Source organism: Pseudophryne corroboree, chromosome 2 (genome assembly GCF_028390025.1).
Source record: "Pseudophryne corroboree isolate aPseCor3 chromosome 2, aPseCor3.hap2, whole genome shotgun sequence".
In the NCBI taxonomy this organism is placed as follows: domain Eukaryota; kingdom Metazoa; phylum Chordata; class Amphibia; order Anura; family Myobatrachidae; genus Pseudophryne; species Pseudophryne corroboree.
Window position 1 is genome coordinate 92,219,726 of NC_086445.1, and position 24,588 is coordinate 92,244,313.

At 43.0% G+C, this 24,588-nt stretch overlaps 1 protein-coding gene across 1 annotated transcript in view; it reads right to left on the bottom strand.

The window, feature by feature from the left end:
- The window catches only part of TRPC6 (transient receptor potential cation channel subfamily C member 6), a 347,114-nt gene that overhangs the window by 104,518 nt on the left and 218,008 nt on the right, over positions 1 to 24,588 (bottom strand). The window contains exons 2-5 of the mRNA XM_063951506.1: positions 20,466 to 21,240; positions 13,496 to 13,684; positions 10,625 to 10,789; positions 7,554 to 7,770 (exon numbers count right to left, since the gene is read on the bottom strand). Coding sequence (XP_063807576.1) covers positions 7,554 to 7,770; positions 10,625 to 10,789; positions 13,496 to 13,684; positions 20,466 to 21,240 — 1,346 coding nt within the window. The remainder of the gene's footprint in view (positions 1 to 7,553; positions 7,771 to 10,624; positions 10,790 to 13,495; positions 13,685 to 20,465; positions 21,241 to 24,588) is intronic.

A 24,588-nucleotide genomic window follows, 5' to 3' on the forward strand; every position in this document is an offset into this window, starting at 1 on the left:
ACTTTTGCTGCCAGAGTGCCACTGCCAGTGTGACTGACCAGTGACCACTGACCACCAGTATTGTGATTGTCTGCTGACCACCAGTATATTGTGATTGTCTGCCTGAAAAAGTTAAACACTCGTCGTGTGGTGTTTTTATAAACGCATTCTGCAGACAGTGTCCAGCAGGTCCGTCATTACATAATATATACCTGTCCGGCTGCAGTACTAGTGTGATATATATATATATATATTTTAATTTTATCTCATTATCATCCAGTCTATATTAGCAGCAGACACAGTACGGTAGTCCACGGCTGTAGCTACCTCTGTGTCGGCAGTCGCTCGTCCATCCATAATTGTATACCACCTACCCGTGGTTTTTTTTTCTTTTCTATCTTCTTGATACTAGTAGCTTACTTTAGGAGTCTGCAGTGCTGACAGACAGTGTCCAGCAGGTCCGTCATTACATAATATATACCTGTCCGGCTGCAGTACTAGTGTGATATATATATATATATATTTTAATTTTATCTCATTATCATCCAGTCTATATTAGCAGCAGACACAGTACGGTAGTCCACGGCTGTAGCTACCTCTGTGTCGGCAGTCGCTCGTCCATCCATAATTGTATACCACCTACCCGTGGTTTATTTATTTTTTCTATCTTCTTGATACTAGTAGCTTACTTTAGGAGTCTGCAGTGCTGAGTCTGACAGACAGTGTCCAGCAGGTCCGTCATTACATAATATATACCTGTCCGGCTGCAGTACTAGTGTGATATATATATATATTTTAATTTTATCTCATTATCATCCAGTCTATATTAGCAGCAGACACAGTACGGTAGTCCACGGCTGTAGCTACCTCTGTGTCGGCAGTCGCTCGTCCATCCATAATTGTATACCACCTACCCGTGGTTTATTTTTTTTTTCTATCTTCTTGATACTAGTAGCTTACTTTAGGAGTCTGCAGTGCTGACAGACAGTGTCCAGCAGGTCCGTCATTACATAATATATACCTGTCCGGCTGCAGTACTAGTGTGATATATATATATATATATATATTTTAATTTTATCTCATTATCATCCAGTCTATATTAGCAGCAGACACAGTACGGTAGTCCACGGCTGTAGCTACCTCTGTGTCGGCAGTCGCTCGTCCATCCATAATTGTATACCACCTACCCGTGGTTTATTTTTTTTTTCTATCTTCTTGATACTAGTAGCTTACTTTAGGAGTCTGCAGTGCTGACAGACAGTGTCCAGCAGGTCCGTCATTACATAATATATACCTGTCAGGCTGCAGTACTAGTGTGATATATATATATATTTTAATTTTATCTCATTATCATCCAGTCTATATTAGCAGCAGACACAGTACGGTAGTCCACGGCTGTAGCTACCTCTGTGTCGGCAGTCGCTCGTCCATCCATAATTGTATACCACCTACCCGTGGTTTATTTTTTTTTTCTATCTTCTTGATACTAGTAGCTTACTTTAGGAGTCTGCAGTGCTGACAGACAGTGTCCAGCAGGTCCGTCATTACATAATATATACCTGTCCGGCTGCAGTACTAGTGTGATATATATATATATATTTTAATTTTATCTCATTATCATCCAGTCTATATTAGCAGCAGACACAGTACGGTAGTCCACGGCTGTAGCTACCTCTGTGTCGGCAGTCGCTCGTCCATCCATAAGTATACTAGTATCCATCCATCTCCATTGTTTACCTGAGGTACCTTTTAGTTGTGCCTATTAAAATATGGAGAACAAAAATGTTGAGGTTCCAAAATTAGGGAAAGATCAAGATCGACTTCCACCTCGTGCTGAAGCTGCTGCCACTAGTCATGGCCGAGACGATGAAATGCCAGCAACGTCGTCTGCCAAGGCCGATGCCCAATGTCATAGTACAGAGCATGTAAAATCCAAAACACCAAATATCAGTAAAAAAAGGACTCAAAAATCTAAAATAAAATTGTCGGAGGAGAAGCGTAAACTTGCCAATATGCCATTTACCACACGGAGTGGCAAGGAACGGCTGAGGCCCTGGCCTATGTTCATGGCTAGTGGTTCAGCTTCACATGAGGATGGAAGCACTCAGCCTCTCGCTAGAAAAATGAAAAGACTCAAGCTGGCAATAGCACCGCAAAGAACTGTGCATTCTTCGAAATCCCAAATCCACAAGGAGAGTCCAATTGTGTCGGTTGCGATGCCTGACCTTCCCAACACTGGACGTGAAGAGCATGCGCCTTCCACCATTTGCACGCCCCCTGCAAGTGCTGGAAGGAGCACCCGCAGTCCAGTTCCTGATAGTCAGATTGAAGATGTCAGTGTTGAAGTACACCAGGATGAGGAGGATATGGGTGTTGCTGGCGCTGGGGAGGAAATTGACAAGGAGGATTCTGATGGTGAGGTGGTTTGTTTAAGTCAGGCACCCGGGGAGACACCTGTTGTCCGTGGGAGGAATAGGGCCGTTGACATGCCTGGTGAAAATACCAAAAAAATCAGCTCTTCGGTGTGGAAGTATTTCAACAGAAATGCGGACAACATTTGTCAAGCCGTGTGTTGCCTTTGTCAAGCTGTAATAAGTAGGGGTAAGGACGTTAACCACCTCGGAACATCCTCCCTTATACGTCACCTGCAGCGCATTCATAATAAGTCAGTGACAAGTTCAAAAACTTTGGGCGACAGCGGAAGCAGTCCACTGACCAGTAAATCCCTTCCTCTTGTAACCAAGCTCACGCAAACCACCCCACCAACTCCCTCAGTGTCAATTTCCTCCTTCCCCAGGAATGCCAATAGTCCTGCAGGCCATGTCACTGGCAATTCTGACGAGTCCTCTCCTGCCTGGGATTCCTCCGATGCATCCTTGCGTGTAACGCCTACTGCTGCTGGCGCTGCTGTTGTTGCTGCTGGGAGTCGATGGTCATCCCAGAGGGGAAGTCGTAAGCCCACTTTTACTACTTCCACCAAGCAATTGACTGTCCAACAGTCCTTTGCGAGGAAGATGAAATATCACAGCAGTCATCCTGTTGCAAAGCGGATAACTGAGGCCTTGACAACTATGTTGGTGTTAGACGTGCGTCCGGTATCCGCCGTTAGTTCACAGGGAACTAGACAATTTCTTGAGGTAGTGTGCCCCCGTTACCAAATACCATCTAGGTTCCACTTCTCTAGGCAGGCGATACCGAGAATGTACACGGACGTCAGAAAAAGACTCACCAGTGTCCTAAAAAATGCAGTTGTACCCAATGTCCACTTAACCACGGACATGTGGACAAGTGGAGCAGGGCAGGGTCAGGACTATATGACTGTGACAGCCCACTGGGTAGATGTATGGACTCCCGCCGCAAGAACAGCAGCGGCGGCACCAGTAGCAGCATCTCGCAAACGCCAACTCTTTCCTAGGCAGGCTACGCTTTGTATCACCGGTTTCCAGAATACGCACACAGCTGAAAACCTCTTACGGCAACTGAGGAAGATCATCGCGGAATGGCTTACCCCAATTGGACTCTCCTGTGGATTTGTGGCATCGGACAACGCCAGCAATATTGTGTGTGCATTAAATATGGGCAAATTCCAGCACGTCCCATGTTTTGCACATACCTTGAATTTGGTGGTGCAGAATTTTTTAAAAAACAACAGGGGCGTGCAAGAGATGCTGTCGGTGGCCAGAAGAATTGCGGGACACTTTCGGCGTACAGGCACCACGTACAGAAGACTGGAACAACACCAAAAACGCCTGAACCTGCCCTGCCATCATCTGAAGCAAGAAGTGGTAACGAGGTGGAATTCAACCCTATATATGCTTCAGAGGTTGGAGGAGCAGCAAAAGGCCATTCAAGCCTATACAATTCAGCACAATATAGGAGGTGGAATGCACCTGTCTCAAGCGCAGTGGAGAATGATTTCAACGTTGTGCAAGGTTCTGCTGCCCTTTGAACTTGCCACACGTGAAGTCAGTTCAGACACTGCCAGCCTGAGTCAGGTCATTCCCCTCATCAGGCTTTTGCAGAAGAAGCTGGAGACATTGAAGGAGGAGCTAACACGGAGCGATTCCGCTAGGCATGTGGGACTTGTGGATGGAGCCCTTAATTCGCTTAACAAGGATTCACGGGTGGTCAATCTGTTGAAATCAGATCACTACATTTTGGCCACCGTGCTCGATCCTAGATTTAAAACCTACCTTGGATCTCTCTTTCCGGCAGACACAAGTCTGCTGGGGTTCAAAGACCTGCTGGTGAGAAAATTGTCAAGTCAAGCGGAACGCGACCTGTCAACATCTCCTCCTTCACATTCTCCCGCAACTGGGGGTGCGAGGAAAAGGCTCAGAATTCCGAGCCCACCCGCTGGCGGTGATGCAGGGCAGTCTGGAGCGACTGCTGATGCTGACATCTGGTCCGGACTGAAGGACCTGACAACGATTACGGACATGTCGTCTACTGTCACTGCATATGATTCTCTCCCCATTGAAAGAATGGTGGAGGATTATATGAGTGACCGCATCCAAGTAGGCACGTCACACAGTCCGTACTTATACTGGCAGGAAAAAGAGGCAATTTGGAGGCCCTTGCACAAACTGGCTTTATTCTACCTAAGTTGCCCTCCCACAAGTGTGTACTCCGAAAGAGTGTTTAGTGCCGCCGCTCACCTTGTCAGCAATCGGCGTACGAGGTTACTTCCAGAAAATGTGGAGAAGATGATGTTCATTAAAATGAATTATAATCAATTCCTCCGTGGAGACATTGACCAGCAGCAATTGCCTCCACAAAGTACACAGGGAGCTGAGATGGTGGATTCCAGTGGGGACGAATTGATAATCTGTGAGGAGGGGGATGTACACGGTGATATATCGGAGGATGATGATGAGGTGGACATCTTGCCTCTGTAGAGCCAGTTTGTGCAAGGAGAGATTAATTGCTTCTTTTTTGGTGGGGGTCCAAACCAACCCGTCATTTCAGTCACAGTCGTGTGGCAGACCCTGTCACTGAAATGATGGGTTGGTTAAAGTGTGCATGTCCTGTTTATACAACATAAGGGTGGGTGGGAGGGCCCAAGGACAATTCCATCTTGCACCTCTTTTTTCTTTAATTTTTCTTTGCGTCATGTGCTGTTTGGGGAGTATTTTTTGGAAGGGCCATCCTGCGTGACACTGCAGTGCCACTCCTAGATGGGCCAGGTGTTTGTGTCGGCCACTAGGGTCGCTTAGCTTACTCACACAGCTACCTCATTGCGCCTCTTTTTTTCTTTGCGTCATGTGCTGTTTGGGGAGTGTTTTTTGGAAGGGCCATCCTGCGTGACACTGCAGTGCCACTCCTAGATGGGCCAGGTGTTTGTGTCGGCCACTAGGGTCGCTTATCTTACTCACACAGCTACCTCATTGCGCCTCTTTTTTTCTTTGCGTCATGTGCTGTTTGGGGAGTGTTTTTTGGAAGGGCCATCCTGCGTGACACTGCAGTGCCACTCCTAGATGGGCCAGGTGTTTGTGTCGGCCACTAGGGTCGCTTAGCTTACTCACACAGCTACCTCATTGCGCCTCTTTTTTTCTTTGCGTCATGTGCTGTTTGGGGAGTGTTTTTTGGAAGGGCCATCCTGCGTGACACTGCAGTGCCACTCCTAGATGGGCCAGGTGTTTGTGTCGGCCACTAGGGTCGCTTATCTTACTCACACAGCTACCTCATTGCGCCTCTTTTTTCCTTTGCGTCATGTGCTGTTTGGGGAGTGTTTTTTGGAAGGGCCATCCTGCGTGACACTGCAGTGCCACTCCTAGATGGGCCAGGTGTTTGTGTCGGCCACTAGGGTCGCTTAGCTTACTCACACAGCTACCTCATTGCGCCTCTTTTTTTCTTTGCGTCATGTGCTGTTTGGGGAGTGTTTTTTGGAAGGGCCATCCTGCGTGACACTGCAGTGCCACTCCTAGATGGGCCAGGTGTTTGTGTCGGCCACTAGGGTCGCTTAGCTTAGTCATCCAGCGACCTCGGTGCAAATTTTAGGACTAAAAATAATATTGTGAGGTGTGAGGTATTCAGAATAGACTGAAAATGAGTGGAAATTATGGTTTTTGAGGTTAATAATACTTTGGGATCAAAATGACCCCCAAATTCTATGATTTAAGCTGTTTTTTAGTGTTTTTTGAAAAAAACACTCGAATCCAAAACACACCCGAATCCGACAAAAAAAATTCGGTGAGGTTTTGCCAAAACGCGGTCGAACCCAAAACACGGCCGCGGAACCGAACCCAAAACCAAAACACAAAACCCGAAAAATTTCAAGTGCACATCTCTAAGATTAACAATGGGGTGATGCAGATGGGACTACAGCTCCTTTTTCCTTTCATGTCACAAATGTCACAAATCATAACCTTTAGTAGCCTTGTGGCGAGTGAAGCGGGACACCGTGTCCAAAGCGTGGTATACTAAATCGCCTGGTGAGTGTCGCCGTCTTTGGATTCAGCCCGTGAGAGGAAGTTTTTCTACAAATGGTGGTTCCAGATGAAAAAACTATCCATGCTAACCCCAAAAATTAAAAATGTTTTTAAAAAACAAAACAAAAGGTGTGTTGACCATTTTGTGTTGACTATTCTCATGTCGACAGATAGTGTAGGGTGATGTCTATATGGCACTGGCCACATCCACAAAATACAAGGCACAGCTCCTCCTCTTCTCACAATAGACACTACATTATTTTCAGACGCAGAACTATGTGGCCATTAATTCAGTCCTCATGTCAGTAATTTATAAAATAATATATATTTTATAATGTTGGAATCATCATTCTAGTAACCTATGATACATATAAGATACAGTTTGAATAATATTTGTGAAGGAGGCAAAATAAAAAGTTAAAAGTCAAACGACATATAAACCTGGGGCCAAATGTAATAGAGTTAGAGTTTCAGAAAGTGAGAGATTTGGTAAGGTTTTTCAGGTTTTTTTTTAAAGTGGCAATCATTTACACAGCAAGATCAACCTGGTTTTGCAGTGTAAATGATTGCCACTTTAAAAAAAAAACACAAAACCTTACCAAATCTCTCACTTTCTGAAACTCTCACTCTATTACATTTGGCTTCTGGTGTTAGCTTTATAGGAAATATGATTATTGTGTAAAAGTGGCTGAGGAATATTGCATACTAACGGGTCTATTCATGAAGCAGTGAAAAGAGTGGAGAAATGAGCCAGTGGAGATTGGTTGCCCATGGCAGCCAATCAGCTTTGACGTAACATTTATCAAGTGCATACTATAAAATGATACGTAGCAGCTGATTGGTTGTCATGGGCAACTTTTCCACTGGCTCTCACTGCTTCATGAATAGACCTGTAAATAGGCAACAGAGGCTAGTGCATTCAAATAAAAAAAGAAGAAATAAAAATATATTTTTAAAAATTAATACACTGCACAATAATGCAAATCCTAGTCTAAACAGCAGGGAATTAAGCATTTCACATGTTGACATGAATATACAATAAGTAAGGCTCGGCCACATGGCCTGTCCACGTCATTAAATTATGTGCTTAGATGCACATAAATTAGCTATGGTATGGAGCACTTGCAAATGAAAAATCTTTACCTATTACCCAGGAAATAATGAGCAATTCCATCCAGGAGAAGCAGGACGTTTTCATCCTGAACAGCTGCTTGGCGTGATCTGTGATACTCTCGTTAGGAAGAATTTTGGTGCCTTCGAATCTGTCGGCTGCATTCATCACTAGCAGGCCAAGGAAAATAGTAAACGAGGCCGCATGGGCTACAAACTTCATGAAAGGGCCACGCATTATTTTACCCAGCTGTAGGAGACAAAATATTGCATAAACCATGGTGATAAACAAAGTCAGAAATGATCCAGGGTTCACTTAATGTAGCAGCTTTCCTTCTTGCCCAGAGTACAGTAATCACCATAGAAACCACACCAGACATCCTGCTAATCATTGTATTTAGATAGAAAAAACCTACTTACATTTGAGAAATTTACTTTGCGATTTAAAGCAAATAAGGTGTTTTCTCACTTACTGCAAGCAAGTTAGAACCTGTTTTCTATTAAATACTAAATTGATAAATGATACATTGACTGGGACTAAATTTTCCACTAAAGATGTGCACACACGGTGAGATATTGTCTATGCCCGATTTTGACTATGCGATTTCTCTTGAACTCCCCCAGAGCCCAGGAGCATCGATTTTGACTTCCGATTTTGTCTATGTACAATTTTGACTATACTTTGTACTTGATAGTCAGTGTCAGCCTGGTGCATGCAGGGCCCACCGGGGAAATGCAGTGATAGGGGTCCATACTTAGGGGTGTGGTCAGCCTACTAAGGGGGTGTGGCCTACTCCCACAGAGGCTTGAAATACACAATAGACTTGTGCAGTGTAATTCAACATATCTACCATGTATAATACAAGTGCACAGTCTGGAGCATGAGCCCTAGAGTAAGGAGTGGGCTCCCTGGCAGTGGGGCCCATCGGTGGTTTCCCCTGTACCACTGTGGGCCAGTCTGACCCTGTAGATAGTACACTAGATAGTCAAGATTGCCTGCAAAGTCTATCTAGCCTTGCGATACCAAGCCCGAAGGAACGCGCATTGGGATCGAATCGGTATCGCAAGCTGCCTAACACCTTGCGATTTCCACTAACTTTCCTATGTAGTCAAAAGCGAAAGAAGAAATGTCACCGTGTGTACACACCTTAAGATGCTATAAGGACAAGGCGTGCTGGATATTTTGGAACTACATATCACTTAGGGGAGAAGCCCACTAGCTCCTCTAACAATTACAGGTGGACTTCTCATTATGCTTTAATTTTCCATAAATCTCATTCAATGGTTTTAATTTATTTCAAATATTTTATACATTGTAGATTAATACTGAAGACATCAAAACTATGAATGAACACATATGGAACTATGTTGTAGACAAAAAAAAGTGTAAAACAAATCAAAATATGTTTTATATTTTAGATTCCTCAAAGTAGCCCCCTTTTGCTTTGATGATAGCTTTGCACACTCTTGGCATTCTCTCAATCAGCTTCGTGAGGTAGTCTCCTGGAATGGTTTTGCATTAACAGTTGTGCCTTGTAAAGAGTCAATCTGTGGAATTACTTGCTTTCTTAACGTGTTTGAGACCATCAGTTGTGTTGTGCAGAGGTAGGGTTAGCACACAGTGGACACCCCTATTTGACTACTGTTGTAATTCATATTATGGCACGAACCACACAACTCAGTAAAGGGAAATGACAGTTCATCATTACTTTAAGACATGAAGGTCAGTCGATACGGAAAATTTCAAGAACTTTGAATGTATCCTCCAGTGCAGTTGCAAAAACCATGAAATGCTATGATGACACTGGCTCTCATGAGGACCATCCCATGAAAGGAAGACCAAGAGTAACCTCTGCTGCAGAGGATAAGTTCATTAGAGTTACCAGCCTCAGAAACCGCTACTTAACAGCACCTCAGATTAGAGCCCACATAAATTCTTCAAGAGTTCAAGTAGCAGACAAATCTCAACATCAACTGTTCAGAGGAGACTGCGTGAATCAGGCTTTCATGGTCGAATTGTGGCAAAGAAGCCACTACTGAGGATGAACAACAAGAAGAAGATAATTGTTTGGTGATGAGTCCAAATTTTAGATTTTTGGTTCCAACCGCCGTGTCTCTGTGAGACGCAGAGAAGGTGAGCGGATGGTTTCGGCATGTGTGGTTCCCACTGTGAAGCATGGAGGAGGAGGTGTGATGGTGTGGGGGTGCTTTGCTGGTGACACTGTTGGTGATTTTTTCAAAATTCAAGGAACACTTAACCAGCATGGCTACCACAGCATTCTGCAGCGCCATGCCATCCCATCTGGTTAGCACTTACTGGGACCATCATTTGTTTTTCAACAAGACAATGACCCCAAACACACCTCCAGGCTATGTAAGGGCTACTTGACACAGAAGGAAAGTGATGGAGTGCTGCGTCAGATGACCTGGCCTCCACAATCACCCGACCTAAACCCAACTGAGATGGTTTGGGATGAGTTGGACTGCAGAGTGAAGGAAAAGCAGCCAAAAAGTGCTCAGCACTTCTGGGAACTCCTTCAAGACTGTTGAAAAACCATTCCAAGAGACCTCCTCATGAAGCTGATTGAGAGAATGCCAAGAGTGTGCAAAGCTGTCATCAAAGCAAAGGGGGCTACTTTGAGGAATCTATAATATAAAACATATTTTGATTTGTTTAACACTGTTCTGTTTACAACATAATTCCATGTGTGTTCTTTCATAGTTTTGATGTCTTCAGTATTAAATTACAATGTAGAAAATAATTAAAGTAAATAAAAACCGTTCAATGAGAAGGTGCGTCCAACCTTGTAACTGGTACTGTATATATGTGTGTATATATATATATATATATATATATATATATATATATACTTACATGTCTCAATTTCACAAATATTGCATTTTATAGTATCAAATTCCATAATGTATAAGTAATGCCCTTCATACAAATAAATAAAGAAGTTTAGTCTCCAACCACTAGATGGCGATGTGTTATGTTCTCTGTACTACTGTACACATGGGGTACTGTGCCTCATACTACCTGCTGCTCACAGTAGGGAGTCTATATTTTGAATACACTTTATTTTTTCCCAGGTATTGATTACCTTACTGCAAGGGGCAATCCAGTAAACCATAGCGAGAAATGGCAACCCAACCGCAACAGCCAAAACCACCAGAAATTTGACTGCAGTAGTCTGCTGCCGCAAGCCTGATATATTCTCATACCAGATGGATAGAAGTTGCTGCTGACAGTTTGGATGAGCTACAAACTAGAAGAATAAAAAAAAGAGAGAAAAATAAATATAGTTGTAATGTGCTTTATTATTAATTGCATTAAAATAACAGAACCCTCACCTGAGTGATAGAATATTGTACTGTACCGCTCTGATAGGGGTGTCCTGTCATTCACTAGCACTATGGCAAATGTAATTCTCAAATCTACCAGTAGTGGCGCTGTCTTCATTTTTTTAAGCATCAACTAAGTTTACAGGTAGTCTGAGTATTAAGGGGTCTATTCATCAAGCAGTGAAGAGTGGAGAACTGAGCCTGCGGAGAAGTTGCCCATGGCAACCAATCGGCTGCTCCGTACAGTTGTATAGTATGCAAATTATAACTGTTACTTCAATGCTGATTGGTTGCCATGGGCAACTTCTCCACTGGCTCACTTCTCCACACTTTTCACTGCTTCATGAATAGACCAAATCCTTAAAGTGAGGTAGACATAGGTATTTCTAGATTACATCCTAGTCATGTACTTTTATTTATACAATTTTATACTGTAGATTTTATATGGAAGAGCAAGATATTGCATTCAAATCTATGTAGGGTGCTATCAAATAAGCTAATTAGATATGTAATTAAAAGTGGTGAATCAATTAGTTATGTTTGTGAGGCCAAGCAATTACTGTACACAACAGCTCATGCCATAAACATAAAAATCTAACAATGGCATTTCCAGATTCTTGCCTGTATCTTTCTAATCAGTAATTACTAATCTTTGCATTCAACACAAACATGAAGGTTAGTTAGGCACAGATTTATCAAACCTTGGAGAGTTATAAATTGCAGGGTGATAAAGTACCAACCAATCAGCTCCTGTCATTTTTCAAGCACAGCCTGTAACATGGCAGATAGGAGCTGATTGGCTGGTATTTTATCACCATGCAATTTATAACAATCCAAAGCTTCATAAATCTGGGCCTAGTATGGATATAAACATGCAGGTCACAGAGCTTAGGGCAGTCACTGGTACAGGTATGGGGAGAGTTCAGAAATGGGCTAATTTATCAATGAGTGATAAATTTCACTGTGAGTGATAAATTGCACCAGCCAATCAGCTCCTAACTGCCATGTTACAGACTGTGTTTGAAAAATGACAGGAGCGGATTGGCTGGGGAAATTTATCACTCACAGTGAAATGTATCACTCATTGATAAATAAGGGCATATGTTTGAAAAATGACAGTTAGGAGCTGGTTGGCTGGTGCAATTTATGACTCCAGTGAAATTTATCACTTATTGATAAATGAGCCTATTTATATCTACTGCAACAAGAATTTTTACGTGGACAAATAGCTCTGAAAGATGAAGGACCACGCGGAAGCACACAGCTTTTTCATGTGATGTCTGCCCTTCCACCTTTCTGTCTTTAATGAGCTTGAACATGGAATTATGTGGTAGTATAGCATAGATTGCAATGAGAGCACATTTACACTCCTTATTCTGTCTGCAGGGGATCCCTGCAATTGGAAGTTTTGGGGGGATACTGCAGGAATATTTTTTTCATAAATCTGCATATAAGGCTAAGGATGTGTAAATGATGTACCCACATTATTTTGTTTCTCTTTTAGACTGATTTGGATGCGTGCATTATACAGGGGTGGGACGTGCATCAATGCAGATAAACCAATGTCAATTAAATAAAAAAATATAAAGGAGTGAAACTGGTAATAAATGCACTCGTTATAGTATTTTTTTACATAAGTCCATGGACACATAAATGAAGGTCAAAAAAGCAGTATTTTGGAAGAAAAGGGAATACATTTAAATAAATTAAGGGATTAAGTCATTTAAAATTGACTACATTCAAGTTAATTAGGGAAGCAGTCAAACTTAACAGATATTAAGTAACCCCATGATTTTTTAAGTATAATTCCTTGAATAATAATATTACTACTACAATAATATGTTCTAAGAATGTTTTGTGGTTTAACATGTGCAAAAACTGCATTGGAACTTCCCATCCATTGTGTAATCTACATGCTTTAGCCGCAACAATAGTTTACAATAAATATACTAAATAAAGCTACAGTATGAGTTATTTTAATAGGCAGCAGCCGTCAGTAGGGAAATTATATAATGTTAATTTTGTTGCTAAAGGAGAAACAAAAGCTATTGTGTCTTCTTTGCTTATCAGTATTTCTTAGAAACACAATATAAACCTTCCCCACGGGTCCGTGTAATCATGTGTTCCTTGTTGGAATGCATATTAGAACCGGTTGCGGTTAAATCTGTCCAAGGCAAAACACGTTACATCATATGATTAACTTTTGTTGTTGCTGGATTTTCTAAAGAAGACAGCATTAGCTAAAGGGGTACTCGTGTTATACTTAATGAGGAGGTGGTGTATTGGCGTCGCCAGCAGGATCCAATTTACTGGGTCTGTGAGCCTGAGAAAGATGGACATGATTGGTGCCTGGGGATCACAGCCAATCATATGCAGCCTCTCTGACAATGAACATGGCGTCCTTCAGGCTGCCTTCTGCCAGATGTCCTCAAAAGTTGCAACTACATTCAATGCACTGAGAGGATACAGCCTCTCTATATTACCTGCGTTCTAAATGGAAACAGTTTTCAGATTTAGGGAGAGATGTATCAAATCAGCTGCCAACTGTCACTTTACATTCGTGCCTCTCCCCCTAAAAGTACATATTGATTGTTTAATAAACCATTGCTATGAATATATTTTGCATCTACCTTTTTAACTTCATACTTAATAGCGAGCTTTAAGCGACAGAGGCTCGGCCGGCCGTTAGCATCTGCGGTGCTGAGGTTCGCGTCTACGTCGCCATTTAAAATCGCTTCCACCTCCTCTGTGTTTCTGCACAAATCTAGAAGTCCAACAACAAAGTCCTTGCATTGCATAGACAATTTTTTGTAGTCATTCTAAAAAAACACATAAAACACATCGAAGAGGTGACACAAAACAGTAAAAACATTGGGAGTAACAGAGGCGTTCATCTAAGGTTCCTGACCATCCAGTGTGCCATTCTATGGGCTATGGGAGGGAACAGAAACGGTAGGACTTGTGCAATCTGGAAATAACAGTTATAATATGCTTTAGCAGTGTGGTGGTGGTGGTCTCTGTGTTTTATTGATACCCCACGTCTGTCATGTGTATTTTTGTCTATTACCCACTTTCTATGGGTAAGAATGGAACTGGCCAGTGCATCGGGGCCTTGGCTACTGTCATATGTGGACAAGACTTAGTGCATCACTGGCTTAGCCGAGCAGAACCAAGATGTGACAAGACAATTAATAATTTAAGAAATTGAGATAGGTGCATTATGCTGCAGAATATGTCACACAGGCTGACAAATATCATTGTTAGGTCACACAGGATGCCAGGAACCTGATGAATGGGCCCGTAGGGTCATGCAGTTTTGTTAACAAAAAAATAAACTTTATCTGCATATCATGGGCGCCGGCAAGCAACAGTCCTGATCTGCGGAGAAATGAGATTGTCCTGTTGGGTGTGGTATAATAGATTTACAATGTTATGGTTGACAGTCAATAGGGTGACACCGTAGAGTCGACATGCTTTGTGTCGACTGGTACAAAGTGTTGACAGGTACAAAAGGTCAACATATGAAATATCGACAAAGGTTAAGGTCGACAGGTAGAAGAGGTCGGCAGGATCAAATGGTCAGAATGACAATGGTCGACACAAAAATGTTTGACGTATGTTTCTTTGGCCAAATCTTGTATATTTCATGTTCTGTGACCGTCGTCAGTAGAAACGTAAACCATCATGGGCTCGCTTCGGGCAAGGTGACTTGCTCAGCTACCGCTTCGCTCGCCACATGTTACTATTCCCAACAGATGTCAATGCGGATAGTAAATCAAGCTAATGTTGGCAATACATGTGAAAAAAATAAATGTGTCGACCATTTGTGTGTCGACCATTGTCGTGTTGACCCTTTGAACCTGCGACCAATACATTGTTGATCTATCATCCGGACACCATCCTGTTACAACTGTTCCTCGCACTGCTCTGATTAATGGACATTAGTGATACACTTTCTGTCTCCTATGTTGGTAAGAAAAATCACATATATACCTGCAGAAGTGTAATAAAGGCCTCGCGTCACATGTGCGTTCAAAAACAACATTAACTTTTTGTTTGCTTTCAAAATAGTGCTCTTGAAGGACCCTGCAGCACATTGTACTATGGGGCAGATGTGTCACACCTTTGATAAAATAGAGAAGTGGCCAATAGCATCCAATCAGCCTGTCGCTTTATAACCTCTGCTGCATAAATGATACCTAGAAGCTGGTTGGTTACTATGGGTGACTTTTCCACTTGTCCTCTTTAGAAGGTTTGCTGCATCTCCCCAGTGTCATTAATGAGCGCTCCCATAGAACGGCATTTAATTGCTCCAGGTGTCTACACTAACCATTCCTGTAGGAAATTCCCCTTCCCTGGCCAGCCAACTATGAGGATGATTCAAGTAGCTAGAACGATGTAGCCGCCATTTGCACCACTGCATACAGTATGTCATATACAGTAACCTCTACATCACCTATTCCTGCATGCACCTCTACTGGAGCACTTGGCGATGTAGGGGTTGAGCAATCTGCCACTACAGGAAGTGATGAACAGAACATCGCACCTAACTGAATGGACTCCATAAATGCTCCCCTATCACTAGAGCGGGATCCGGTCTGAAGATCTACACTGTCTAGGTCGACTACTATAGGTTGACAGTCACTAGGTCGACAGGGTTGGAAGGTCAACAGGGTTTCTACGTCGACATGTGCTAGGTCGACATGAGTTTTTCACATTTTCTTTTATTTTTTTAACTTTTTCATACTTAACGATCCACGTGGACTACGATTGGAACGGTAATATGTGTCGAGCGACACAAAAAAACAAACAAACCTCATGTCGACCTTTTGACCTGTCGACCTAGAAACAACATTCACTTTTTGTTTGCTTTCAAACTAGTGCTCTTGAAGGACCCTGAAGCACATTGTACTATGGGGACCTGGGCCAGAACAAGGTAGATTAGTGACCTGCTATGACCCACAAATTAGATAAGGTCTCAAAGATTGCTCTTTGCCTACACACCCTATATTTTTAATTTTCCTTTTGTATTTACTGTATCTTCGGTATAATCCATTCATGAGTTTTCAGAGCCCTTCTTTCAGTCTTACTGAAATGTGGTAATCCTCGTACAACACAATTAGGAAAACGGGATAGTATAGTGGTAAGGTGTATATGTGACATCACCGTATGAGGTCACTGGAAGAAAAGGCAGCCACAGGTGTCACATACTGAATACACTGTGTCCCACAAAAAAACGATTGTAAATTATAGTGTGCAATCCTTTTTTATTTAAACTTAGATTAATGCTACAATTTACACAGATTAATACAAGTAATTGTGCATATGCGTTGTTTTATATTCATGGAGGGGGGGAGTGTTGTACTGTAGCAGTGCGACTTTATATCTTTATAGTCTTCAAAATGAGCTCAAGTATACAGTATATAAATATAAGCACTGTACTTTTACAGGATACACTGATATATAGAAATACGTATCCATCTCTTCAAGAAAACATAATAGAGGCAAAAGCATCGGCTATACAATAAACAACCACACACTCTTTTTAATTATGTATGTTTTGATTTGTTGAATGTTTTAGCATATTTATCTTGCTTTAGTTATTGGAGCTACACCTGGCTTCCTGACAAACGGAACTTCATTCCAATTTGTTTCTTTATGTTAGAGAATAAGATCTGTGCAGTTATTAAACAAATGAATAAAGGGGGTAATTCCAAGTTGATCGCAGCAGGAATTTTTTTAGCAGTTGGGCAAAACCATGTGCACTGCAGGGGAGGCAGATATAACATGTGCAGAGAGAGTTAGATTTGGGTGTGGTGTGTTCAATCTGCAATCTAATTTGCAGTGTAAAAATAAAGCAGCCAGTATTACCCTGCACAGAAATAAAATAACCCACCCAAATGTAACTCTTTCTGCACATGTTATATCTGCCTCCCCTGCAGTGCACATGGTTTTGGCCAACTGCTATAAAATTTCCTGCTGCGATCAACTTGGAATTACCCCCAAAGTTATTAGCCAGGATTTCACTATTATTTCCCTAACAAAAGCCAATAGCAATTTCATTTTCATTGAACCAGAACTAGCAGATACTGTATCTGGCAAACAAAGGCAGAATTTAAATGCAAATGTTCTACTGTGTTTGCATATTAATGAGTGATGTTATGTCTAGCAGATCCCCTCTTATTGTTTCTGGCTACTCTCAGGTATTAGTAATTCTAAAACTGATCACACAGCCTCCATCTGTCTTATTGTAGTGTCTTGTAGCCGGCTTCAGTATAGCGGGCGCATATGTAATGGTAGTTTTTATTTATTTATTCAATTGAATAAACAATGCAGCGGAGAGACAATGCGATTTACAGCATCACAGATAATTGCGATTCACTATGAATCATTGTCATTGTGGCCATTCCGCTTGTGACGCAATGTAGAGAATCTCGCATTACATTGTAGTGGAGGGGTCATGGTGACATGAGGGGGGGGGGGGGGGGTGATGTATCAAACAGTGAAAAGGGTGGAGAAGAGAACCAGTGGACAAGTTGCTTCTACCCATCATTTTATAGAACGTACTTGACCATGCTTGGATCTCCCGGAGGCTAGAGGGGAAAAATTGCTAAGTATGCAACATATACAGAGACTGCAGACAGGCCCAGCGCTACCCGCTCAGCAAAGGGATGCAGAGCAGGTAGGCGCCAGGCAGAAGAGGCGCTGTACCTGGTCTGCATCCCCGCTGCTGCGCCTGGGCCACCTGCTGCTGCCGGTCTCTGTGCCTGTCATTGCCTGTCACTGCATGACAGGCAGCAGCGCCGGCAGCTGAAAGCCTCCTCTACCCTTCCCCTCCTGTGACAGATCGGATGGAGGGGGCAGACCTACATGGACAGAGGGGGCAGAGCTAAATGGGCGGAGGGGCGGGGCTACATCGGACCATCAGACTGCAGTGCCACAGAGGAGGTGCTGCTCCAGATCCTGCCAGCCAGGGAGAGTAAGTGAGAAAGTGTGTGTGTGTGAGTGTGTGTGTGTATATGTATGTACTGTATGTGTATGTGTACGGGGGCGGGGGGTGTGAATAAACTGCAGTTCTGTGGGCGTTACATGTAAGCTGCGCTACTACTGGGGCGTTACGTGGAAGCTGTGCTACTACTGGGGCGTTACTACTGGGGTGTTACATGTAAGCTGCGCTACTACTGGGGCATTACTACTGTGGTGTTACTACTGGGGCGTTGCGTGCAAGATGCGCTACTACTAGGGTGTTACGTGTAAGCTATGCTATTACTGGGGCATTACATGTAAGCTATGCTACTACTGGGGCGTTACATGTAAGCTACACTACTACTGGGGCGTTACATGTAAGCTACGCTACTACTGGGGCGTTACATGTAAGCTACGCTACTACTGGGGTGTTACGTGTAAGCTACGCTACTACTGGGGCGTTACATGTAAGCTTCGCTACTACTGGGGCGTTACATGTAAGCTACGCTACTACTGGGGTGTTACGTGTAAGCTACGCTACTACTGGGGTGTTACGTGTAAGCTGCGCTACTACTAGGTTTATTATGTGTAAGCTGCGCTACTACTGGGGTCATTATGTGTAAACGGCGCTACTACTGGGTTTATTATGTGTAAGCGGCGCTACTATTGGGGTGTTATGTGTAAGCTGCACTACTACTGGGGTCATTATGTGTAAGCGGCGCTACTACTGGGGTCGTTATGTGTAAGCGGCGCTGCTACTGGGGTCGTTATGTGTAAGCTGTGCTACTACTGGGGTTGTTATGTGTAAGCGGCGCTACTACTGGGGTCTATATGTGTAAGCGGCACTACTACTGGGGTCGTTATGTGTAAGCGGCACTACTACTGGGGTCGTTATGTGTAAGCGGCACTACTACTGGGGTCGTTATGTGTAAGCGGCACTACTACTGGGGTCGTTATGTGTAAGCGGCACTACTACTGGGGTCGTTATGTGTAAGCGGCACTACTACTGGGGTCGTTATGTGTAAGCGGCGCTACTACTGGGGTCTATATGTGTAAGCGGCACTACTACTGGGGTCGTTATGTGTAAGCGGCGCTACTACTGGGGTCATTATGTGTAAGCTGTGCTACAACTGCGGTGTTATGTGTAAGCAGCGCCACTACTGGAGGCGTTTTAAATGGGGGTACAATTGTATGGCCATGCCCCTTCCTTGTGAGACCACATCCCTTTTTCGACGTGCGCTGTCCCTTTGTAAAGTATGGGAGAGCGCAAATTTATAGTTTGCAGGGGGCGCCAAACACCCTAGCTCCAGCCCTGACTGCAGAGAAAGACTTTTGGGATATCTATCATATCCAATCAGGATTGTTGGTAATTTTGAGCCAACCCATGACAAGTTGTCTGCACAGACTGGCAGACAATACCCTCATTGGCAGACACAATTGGTCCATGTGATGCCTACCTAGTGGTGTGGCGATGGTGCTGCGGCCAGTTTGTGCTTTTGCACCCTGTTGCCATTGTATCTCCTGCCTTAGGTGCAGTTATACCCCTAGCTGAAGGGAGATTTCACCGCTCACTTTGGACTGTCCTCTCCAGATCATGATTTGGTTGTACAGATATCTGTTCCAAATGATCCCCAAGGAAGCAAATCCCTAGACCAGCAACTTACAGCTACCTACAGTACTACTGCTGAATAATACCTGACTATGCCAATTTTGTAATAGGAATTATCTTCCCACTTCTACTACATAATTGAAAGGCTGTGATAAGAATGGAATTTAATACATTAAGGCTTAATTAATTAAGTCTGCAGAATGCTAAGGGCAAACACGTTCATAACACAGCAGCAGGATTCAGAGCTACAGTACATCCTTGTTATAAGAAAGATAAAGACTAAGGGGTCTATTTAACAAAGGCAAAAATCCCTAATTCCTGCAAATAAAAGGGACATTTTCGCAGAATTTAGGGGTATTGCCTATTCTGCTGATATATATACAAATTTGCCGGCGCTCTCGTAGGGCTCACTTGCTACGGTGCCCTCCTCTAGGGTGTTGCATCCCCACACACATCTTGCAAAAACGAGGCAGCACTCAGAGACTCACTCTCTCTCTCTCTCTCTCTCTATATATATATATATATATATATATATATACATATAATGGGCAGACTAGATAAAATGGGCAGACTAGATGGGCCAAGTGGTTCTTATCTGCCGTCAAATTCTATGTTTCTATATATATATATATATATATATATATATATATAATCTTTTTATATATTATAATTTTTGCACCTGTTTTAAAAAATGCGGCTTTGCTATAGCCATAAAGTCTATTTTGGCAGACATATTTTTAGATTCCTGATGACAGCGACAATAAGGCACTGAAACGTTGGGGTTACTCTACAGCTTTGAGCATTTATATGTTCCGAGTGCAGCACCTTCAGTCATTGTGCATTCAGCTTTGCTGCTGTGAGGACACCGGGCAGGGTTACAGACATTTATATCTATATATTTGCCATATTAGCACAATTCACCAAACAGGAACTCAATTATCACTCGGACCGTACGGCCTTAATAAATCTCCCTATGTATGTTTTCTGTTCATGCAGCTGACATCTGTGCACCATACTGTACCCACCTTGAATTCTTTTTCAATGTTTGCTAGAAGAGCCAACTCATTACTGAGCTCTAAGGCTGTCATTACTGGGTCTTCGCTGGATAATGATAGATAAGCTGGGCTGGCAAGTCCTTTATATGCATTGATTCTTGACCTGGAGTGGCTGAAGGAGTCGTGCTTTTGTTTTTCATTACATTCGCTGCATTTACAAAAATAATTGTGAGGCCTCTCAATTCGGGCTCCTTTCCTAAGAAGCGTATGGACTATTTCATATTCCTGACAGTGAGCGGCCAAAATAATAGGCGTGATATCTTGGGAGAATCTTGTCCCGTCCTCATCGTAGGCGTAGAAGTCATCCTGTTGGAATTCCGACTGACTAGGGCTTGTGGTGAGGCGCTTCCCTTCGGCAAAGGACGGGTGGCCAAGAATGGCTTCCACTATCCGTACATACCCTTTGCTGATCGCCAGGAGCAATGCATCGCCTACCCGCGCTAAGTTCTCTTTCTTAAGCAGAAGCTCTGTAATTTCCAAGTGCTCATTAGCAACGGCTAGTTGCAAGGCATTTTGCCCCATGTAGTCCACACAATTCACATTTAAAGAGTGACATTCCTCCACCATTTTCCGGACCACAGGGATGTTCCCGTACTCCGCCGCGTCCAAAAACCGTTCTTCGTTAGCTGAAAGGTTAGTGGAGCGGTCACTGAACATATAAGCTGGTCCCCGGTTGGCTTGTCTTCTACCCTTTTCCCGTAGTAGTGTTTGCCGTCGATGACACAATCTGTTTTCCGGGGCCCGTCTGTGTTGAAATGAAAGGGACAAACCATTAGGCTACACAACAAAGGTAGGCAACCAAAAGCTCTCCATCTATTGTTAAATTATGGCCCACAAAGTAGTATAGGCAATGAGTCCCAAACTGATACAGAAGTATGGGTGGCTTGTGAATGGAAGAGCTACAATGGGCTACTTTTACTAAGCAGTTGACGGAGATAAAGTACCAGCCAATCAGTGTCTAACTTAGAGATGAGCGGATTCGGTTTTACTCGGATTTACTCGGTTCTTAAAACGGCATCTGATTGGCTATCCAAAACACGTGACATCCGTGAGCCAATAAGATGCCATTTTGAGAACCGAGTAAATCCGAGTAAAACCGAATCCGCTCATTTCTAACTGCTATGTTACAGGCTGTGTTTGAAAAATGACAGTTAGTAGCTGGTTGGTTGCTACTTTATCTCCTTCCACTTTATCTCCATCCAAGGATTAGTAAATAGACCCCTTAGACTTTTGTTGCTGATAGACATCGTACATTGCAAAATGAAAACTATACTTTCTTAAAACTTCAACTCCAACTTTATACATCTGTACATGCCCCAGGTCTTGTATAATAAACGGTCTCCAAAGGGCAGTGTTCTGTGGTACTTTGGAGTAATAAAAGTAAGCAACTGCATCTAGACAAAATAAAGTTTTTCTATAAATTATAATAGGAAGCAGGGAAAATAAAGTAACAAAAAAAGAACTTGGCGCTGATCGCCAATAAATACTGTATAACCCTGTTTGCCTGATGCGATCAGAAAGGGAATACTCAGCCCTTAAACAAACAACTAATTTCAACACTGAAGTGCTGGTGAACAAGAGTTTAATGTAAAATAGAATTATACAAACACACCTGCCGGTACATAGATAAAATTACAACAATAGGACAGTTTTGTAATAAAAAAGGTATACTCCGTGATACGCTGAATACCAGCCAAGAACAGGAAGGTTTTAATGAAGCAGTCACTATGTAGCACACATGGCTAGCTTGATAAAAGTTCCCAGTACTCACATGGTTAGTAGGTATTCGAGCAATGTATAGTTACCTAGTCCTGCATAGATTCCTGGCCAGGTAGTGAGTTCAGCATAATTGGTACTCAGTGAGGCAACTTGAATGGCTCCTCTGTCCTTTTTTATAAAACTATACACAAGCAGATAGAAAGGAACGGATAGTTCTGAAGGTTCTGAGGAAGCCGCTGATACCTTTGTCAGGTGGGGAAATGCGTCAAGGATTGGTTTAAATCGCTTCAGCCGGGATCCCTTTTTGTCCTTGGGTAACACTGCAGAGACTGACATCTATTGTATATCCTCAGGAAAAAGCTGCACTACAGGACTGCACCAGCAGCCGAGAAGAGAACTATCTGTTACTGTCTATCTGCTTGTGGATCGTTTATACGGGCATAGTTATTAATATTATTTTTACTAAAATAATGTGAAAAAGGGTATTTCACATTATTGTAGTTTCACTCAAATGTACTGAAGGGCCTTTGGAGCAGTGTTTATCAAAATCTACTCCAAACCCTTTAATTTGCATTTTTTTAGTAATCATATTGCATTTCCTTTACTTGTGATTGGCCGAATTTACTAAAAAATAAAAGTAAAAATATACCAGAGGGAGCCCTGTAATAATTCTGATTGCGGTATCCAGATAGAGTTATCCACAGAGCAGAGTAGGGAACAAGCACCTGTGATTAGCCATGTGTGTCTTATAAGATGAGACGCTGATCACCCTAAAAAAATAAAAATAAATTTTATATATATATATATATATATATATATATGTTTTTTATTATTTACCTAAAGCAGTGGTTCCCAAACTGTCTGCCTAGGCACACTGGGGTGCCACGAGGCTCTTGCAGGGGTGCCTTGGGCTGTTGATCCAGTACCAAATCAAATTATTTATCATCAAAGTGATAGGCAAAACCAGTACTGGTGGCTGCCAATCATAAAACAGGTGGGCAATCAGAAATACAATTCTGTACACCACCACATAACTGACCCTAAAGATGACAGGTAGGCTAAATTTCCTTAATTTAATATTTTGTTCCAAATCCATCAATAAAAACGAGTTTCATGGTAAGAACTTACCTTTGTTAAAACTCTTTATGTGAGGTACACTGGGTTCCACAAGGAATGGACAATGGGGTGTAGAGTAGGATCTTGATCCGAAGCACCAACAGGCTCAAAAGCTTTGACTTTCTTCCCAAGATGCATAGCGCCGCCTCCTATATCACCGTGCACAGGAGCTCAGTTTTGTTAACCAGCCCAATGCAGTAGCAAGTAAAAGAGACGACAACTGCCAGTTGCCACAAACACCACACTCTCCCGACAGGAGAAGTGTCAGCGGCTAATGCCATACCAACCCAAAGAAGCTAAGTGCGTCAGGGTGGGCGCCTTGTGGAGCCCAGTGTACCTCGCCGAAAGAGTTTTAACAAAGGTAAGTTCTTACCATAAAACTCATTTTCTGCTGCGGGGTACACTGGGCTCCACAAGGAATGGACAATGGGGATGTCCTAAAGCAGTTCCTTATGGGAGGGGATGCACTGTAGCGGGCACAAGAACCCTGCGTCCAAAGGAAGCATCCTGGGAAGCGGCAGTATCGAAGGCATAGAACCTTATGAATGTGTTCACAGAGTACCACGTTGCCGCCTTGCACAATTGTTCAAGGGTCGCACCACATTGGGCCGCCCAAGAAGGTCCAATAGACCGAGTAGAATGGGCCATAATGTGATCAGGAGCAGAGAGACCAGCCTTCATATAAGCATGTGCAATCACCATTCTAATCCAGCTGGCCGGAGTTTGCTTGTGAGCAGGCCAGCCACGTTTGAGAAACCCAAACACTACAAAAAGAGAATCAGATTTCCTAATAAGAGCAGTTCTCTTCACATAGATACGGAGAGCCCGTACCACATCCAAAGACCGCTCTTTGGGAGACAGATCAGGAGAAACAAGTGCCGGAACTACAATCTCCTGATAAAGGTGGACCGAAGAAACCACCTTAGGTAGATAGCCGGGACGAGTCCTAAGAAATGCCCGGTTACGGTGAAATATCAGATATGGGGAACTACAGAACATGGCACCCAAATCCGACACTCTTCTAGCTGAAGCAATAGCCAGCAGAAACACCACCTTAATGGAAAGCCACTTAAGGGCAGCTGAACCAAGAGGTTCAAACGGAGACTCTTGTAACGCCTCCAAAACCACCGACAAGTCCCATGGAGCCACAGGCGGGACATAGGGAGGTTGGATACCCAACACGCCCTGAGTAAAGGTATGCACATCAGGTAAGGTCACAATTTTTCTTTGAAACCACACCGAAAAGGCAGAAATTTGA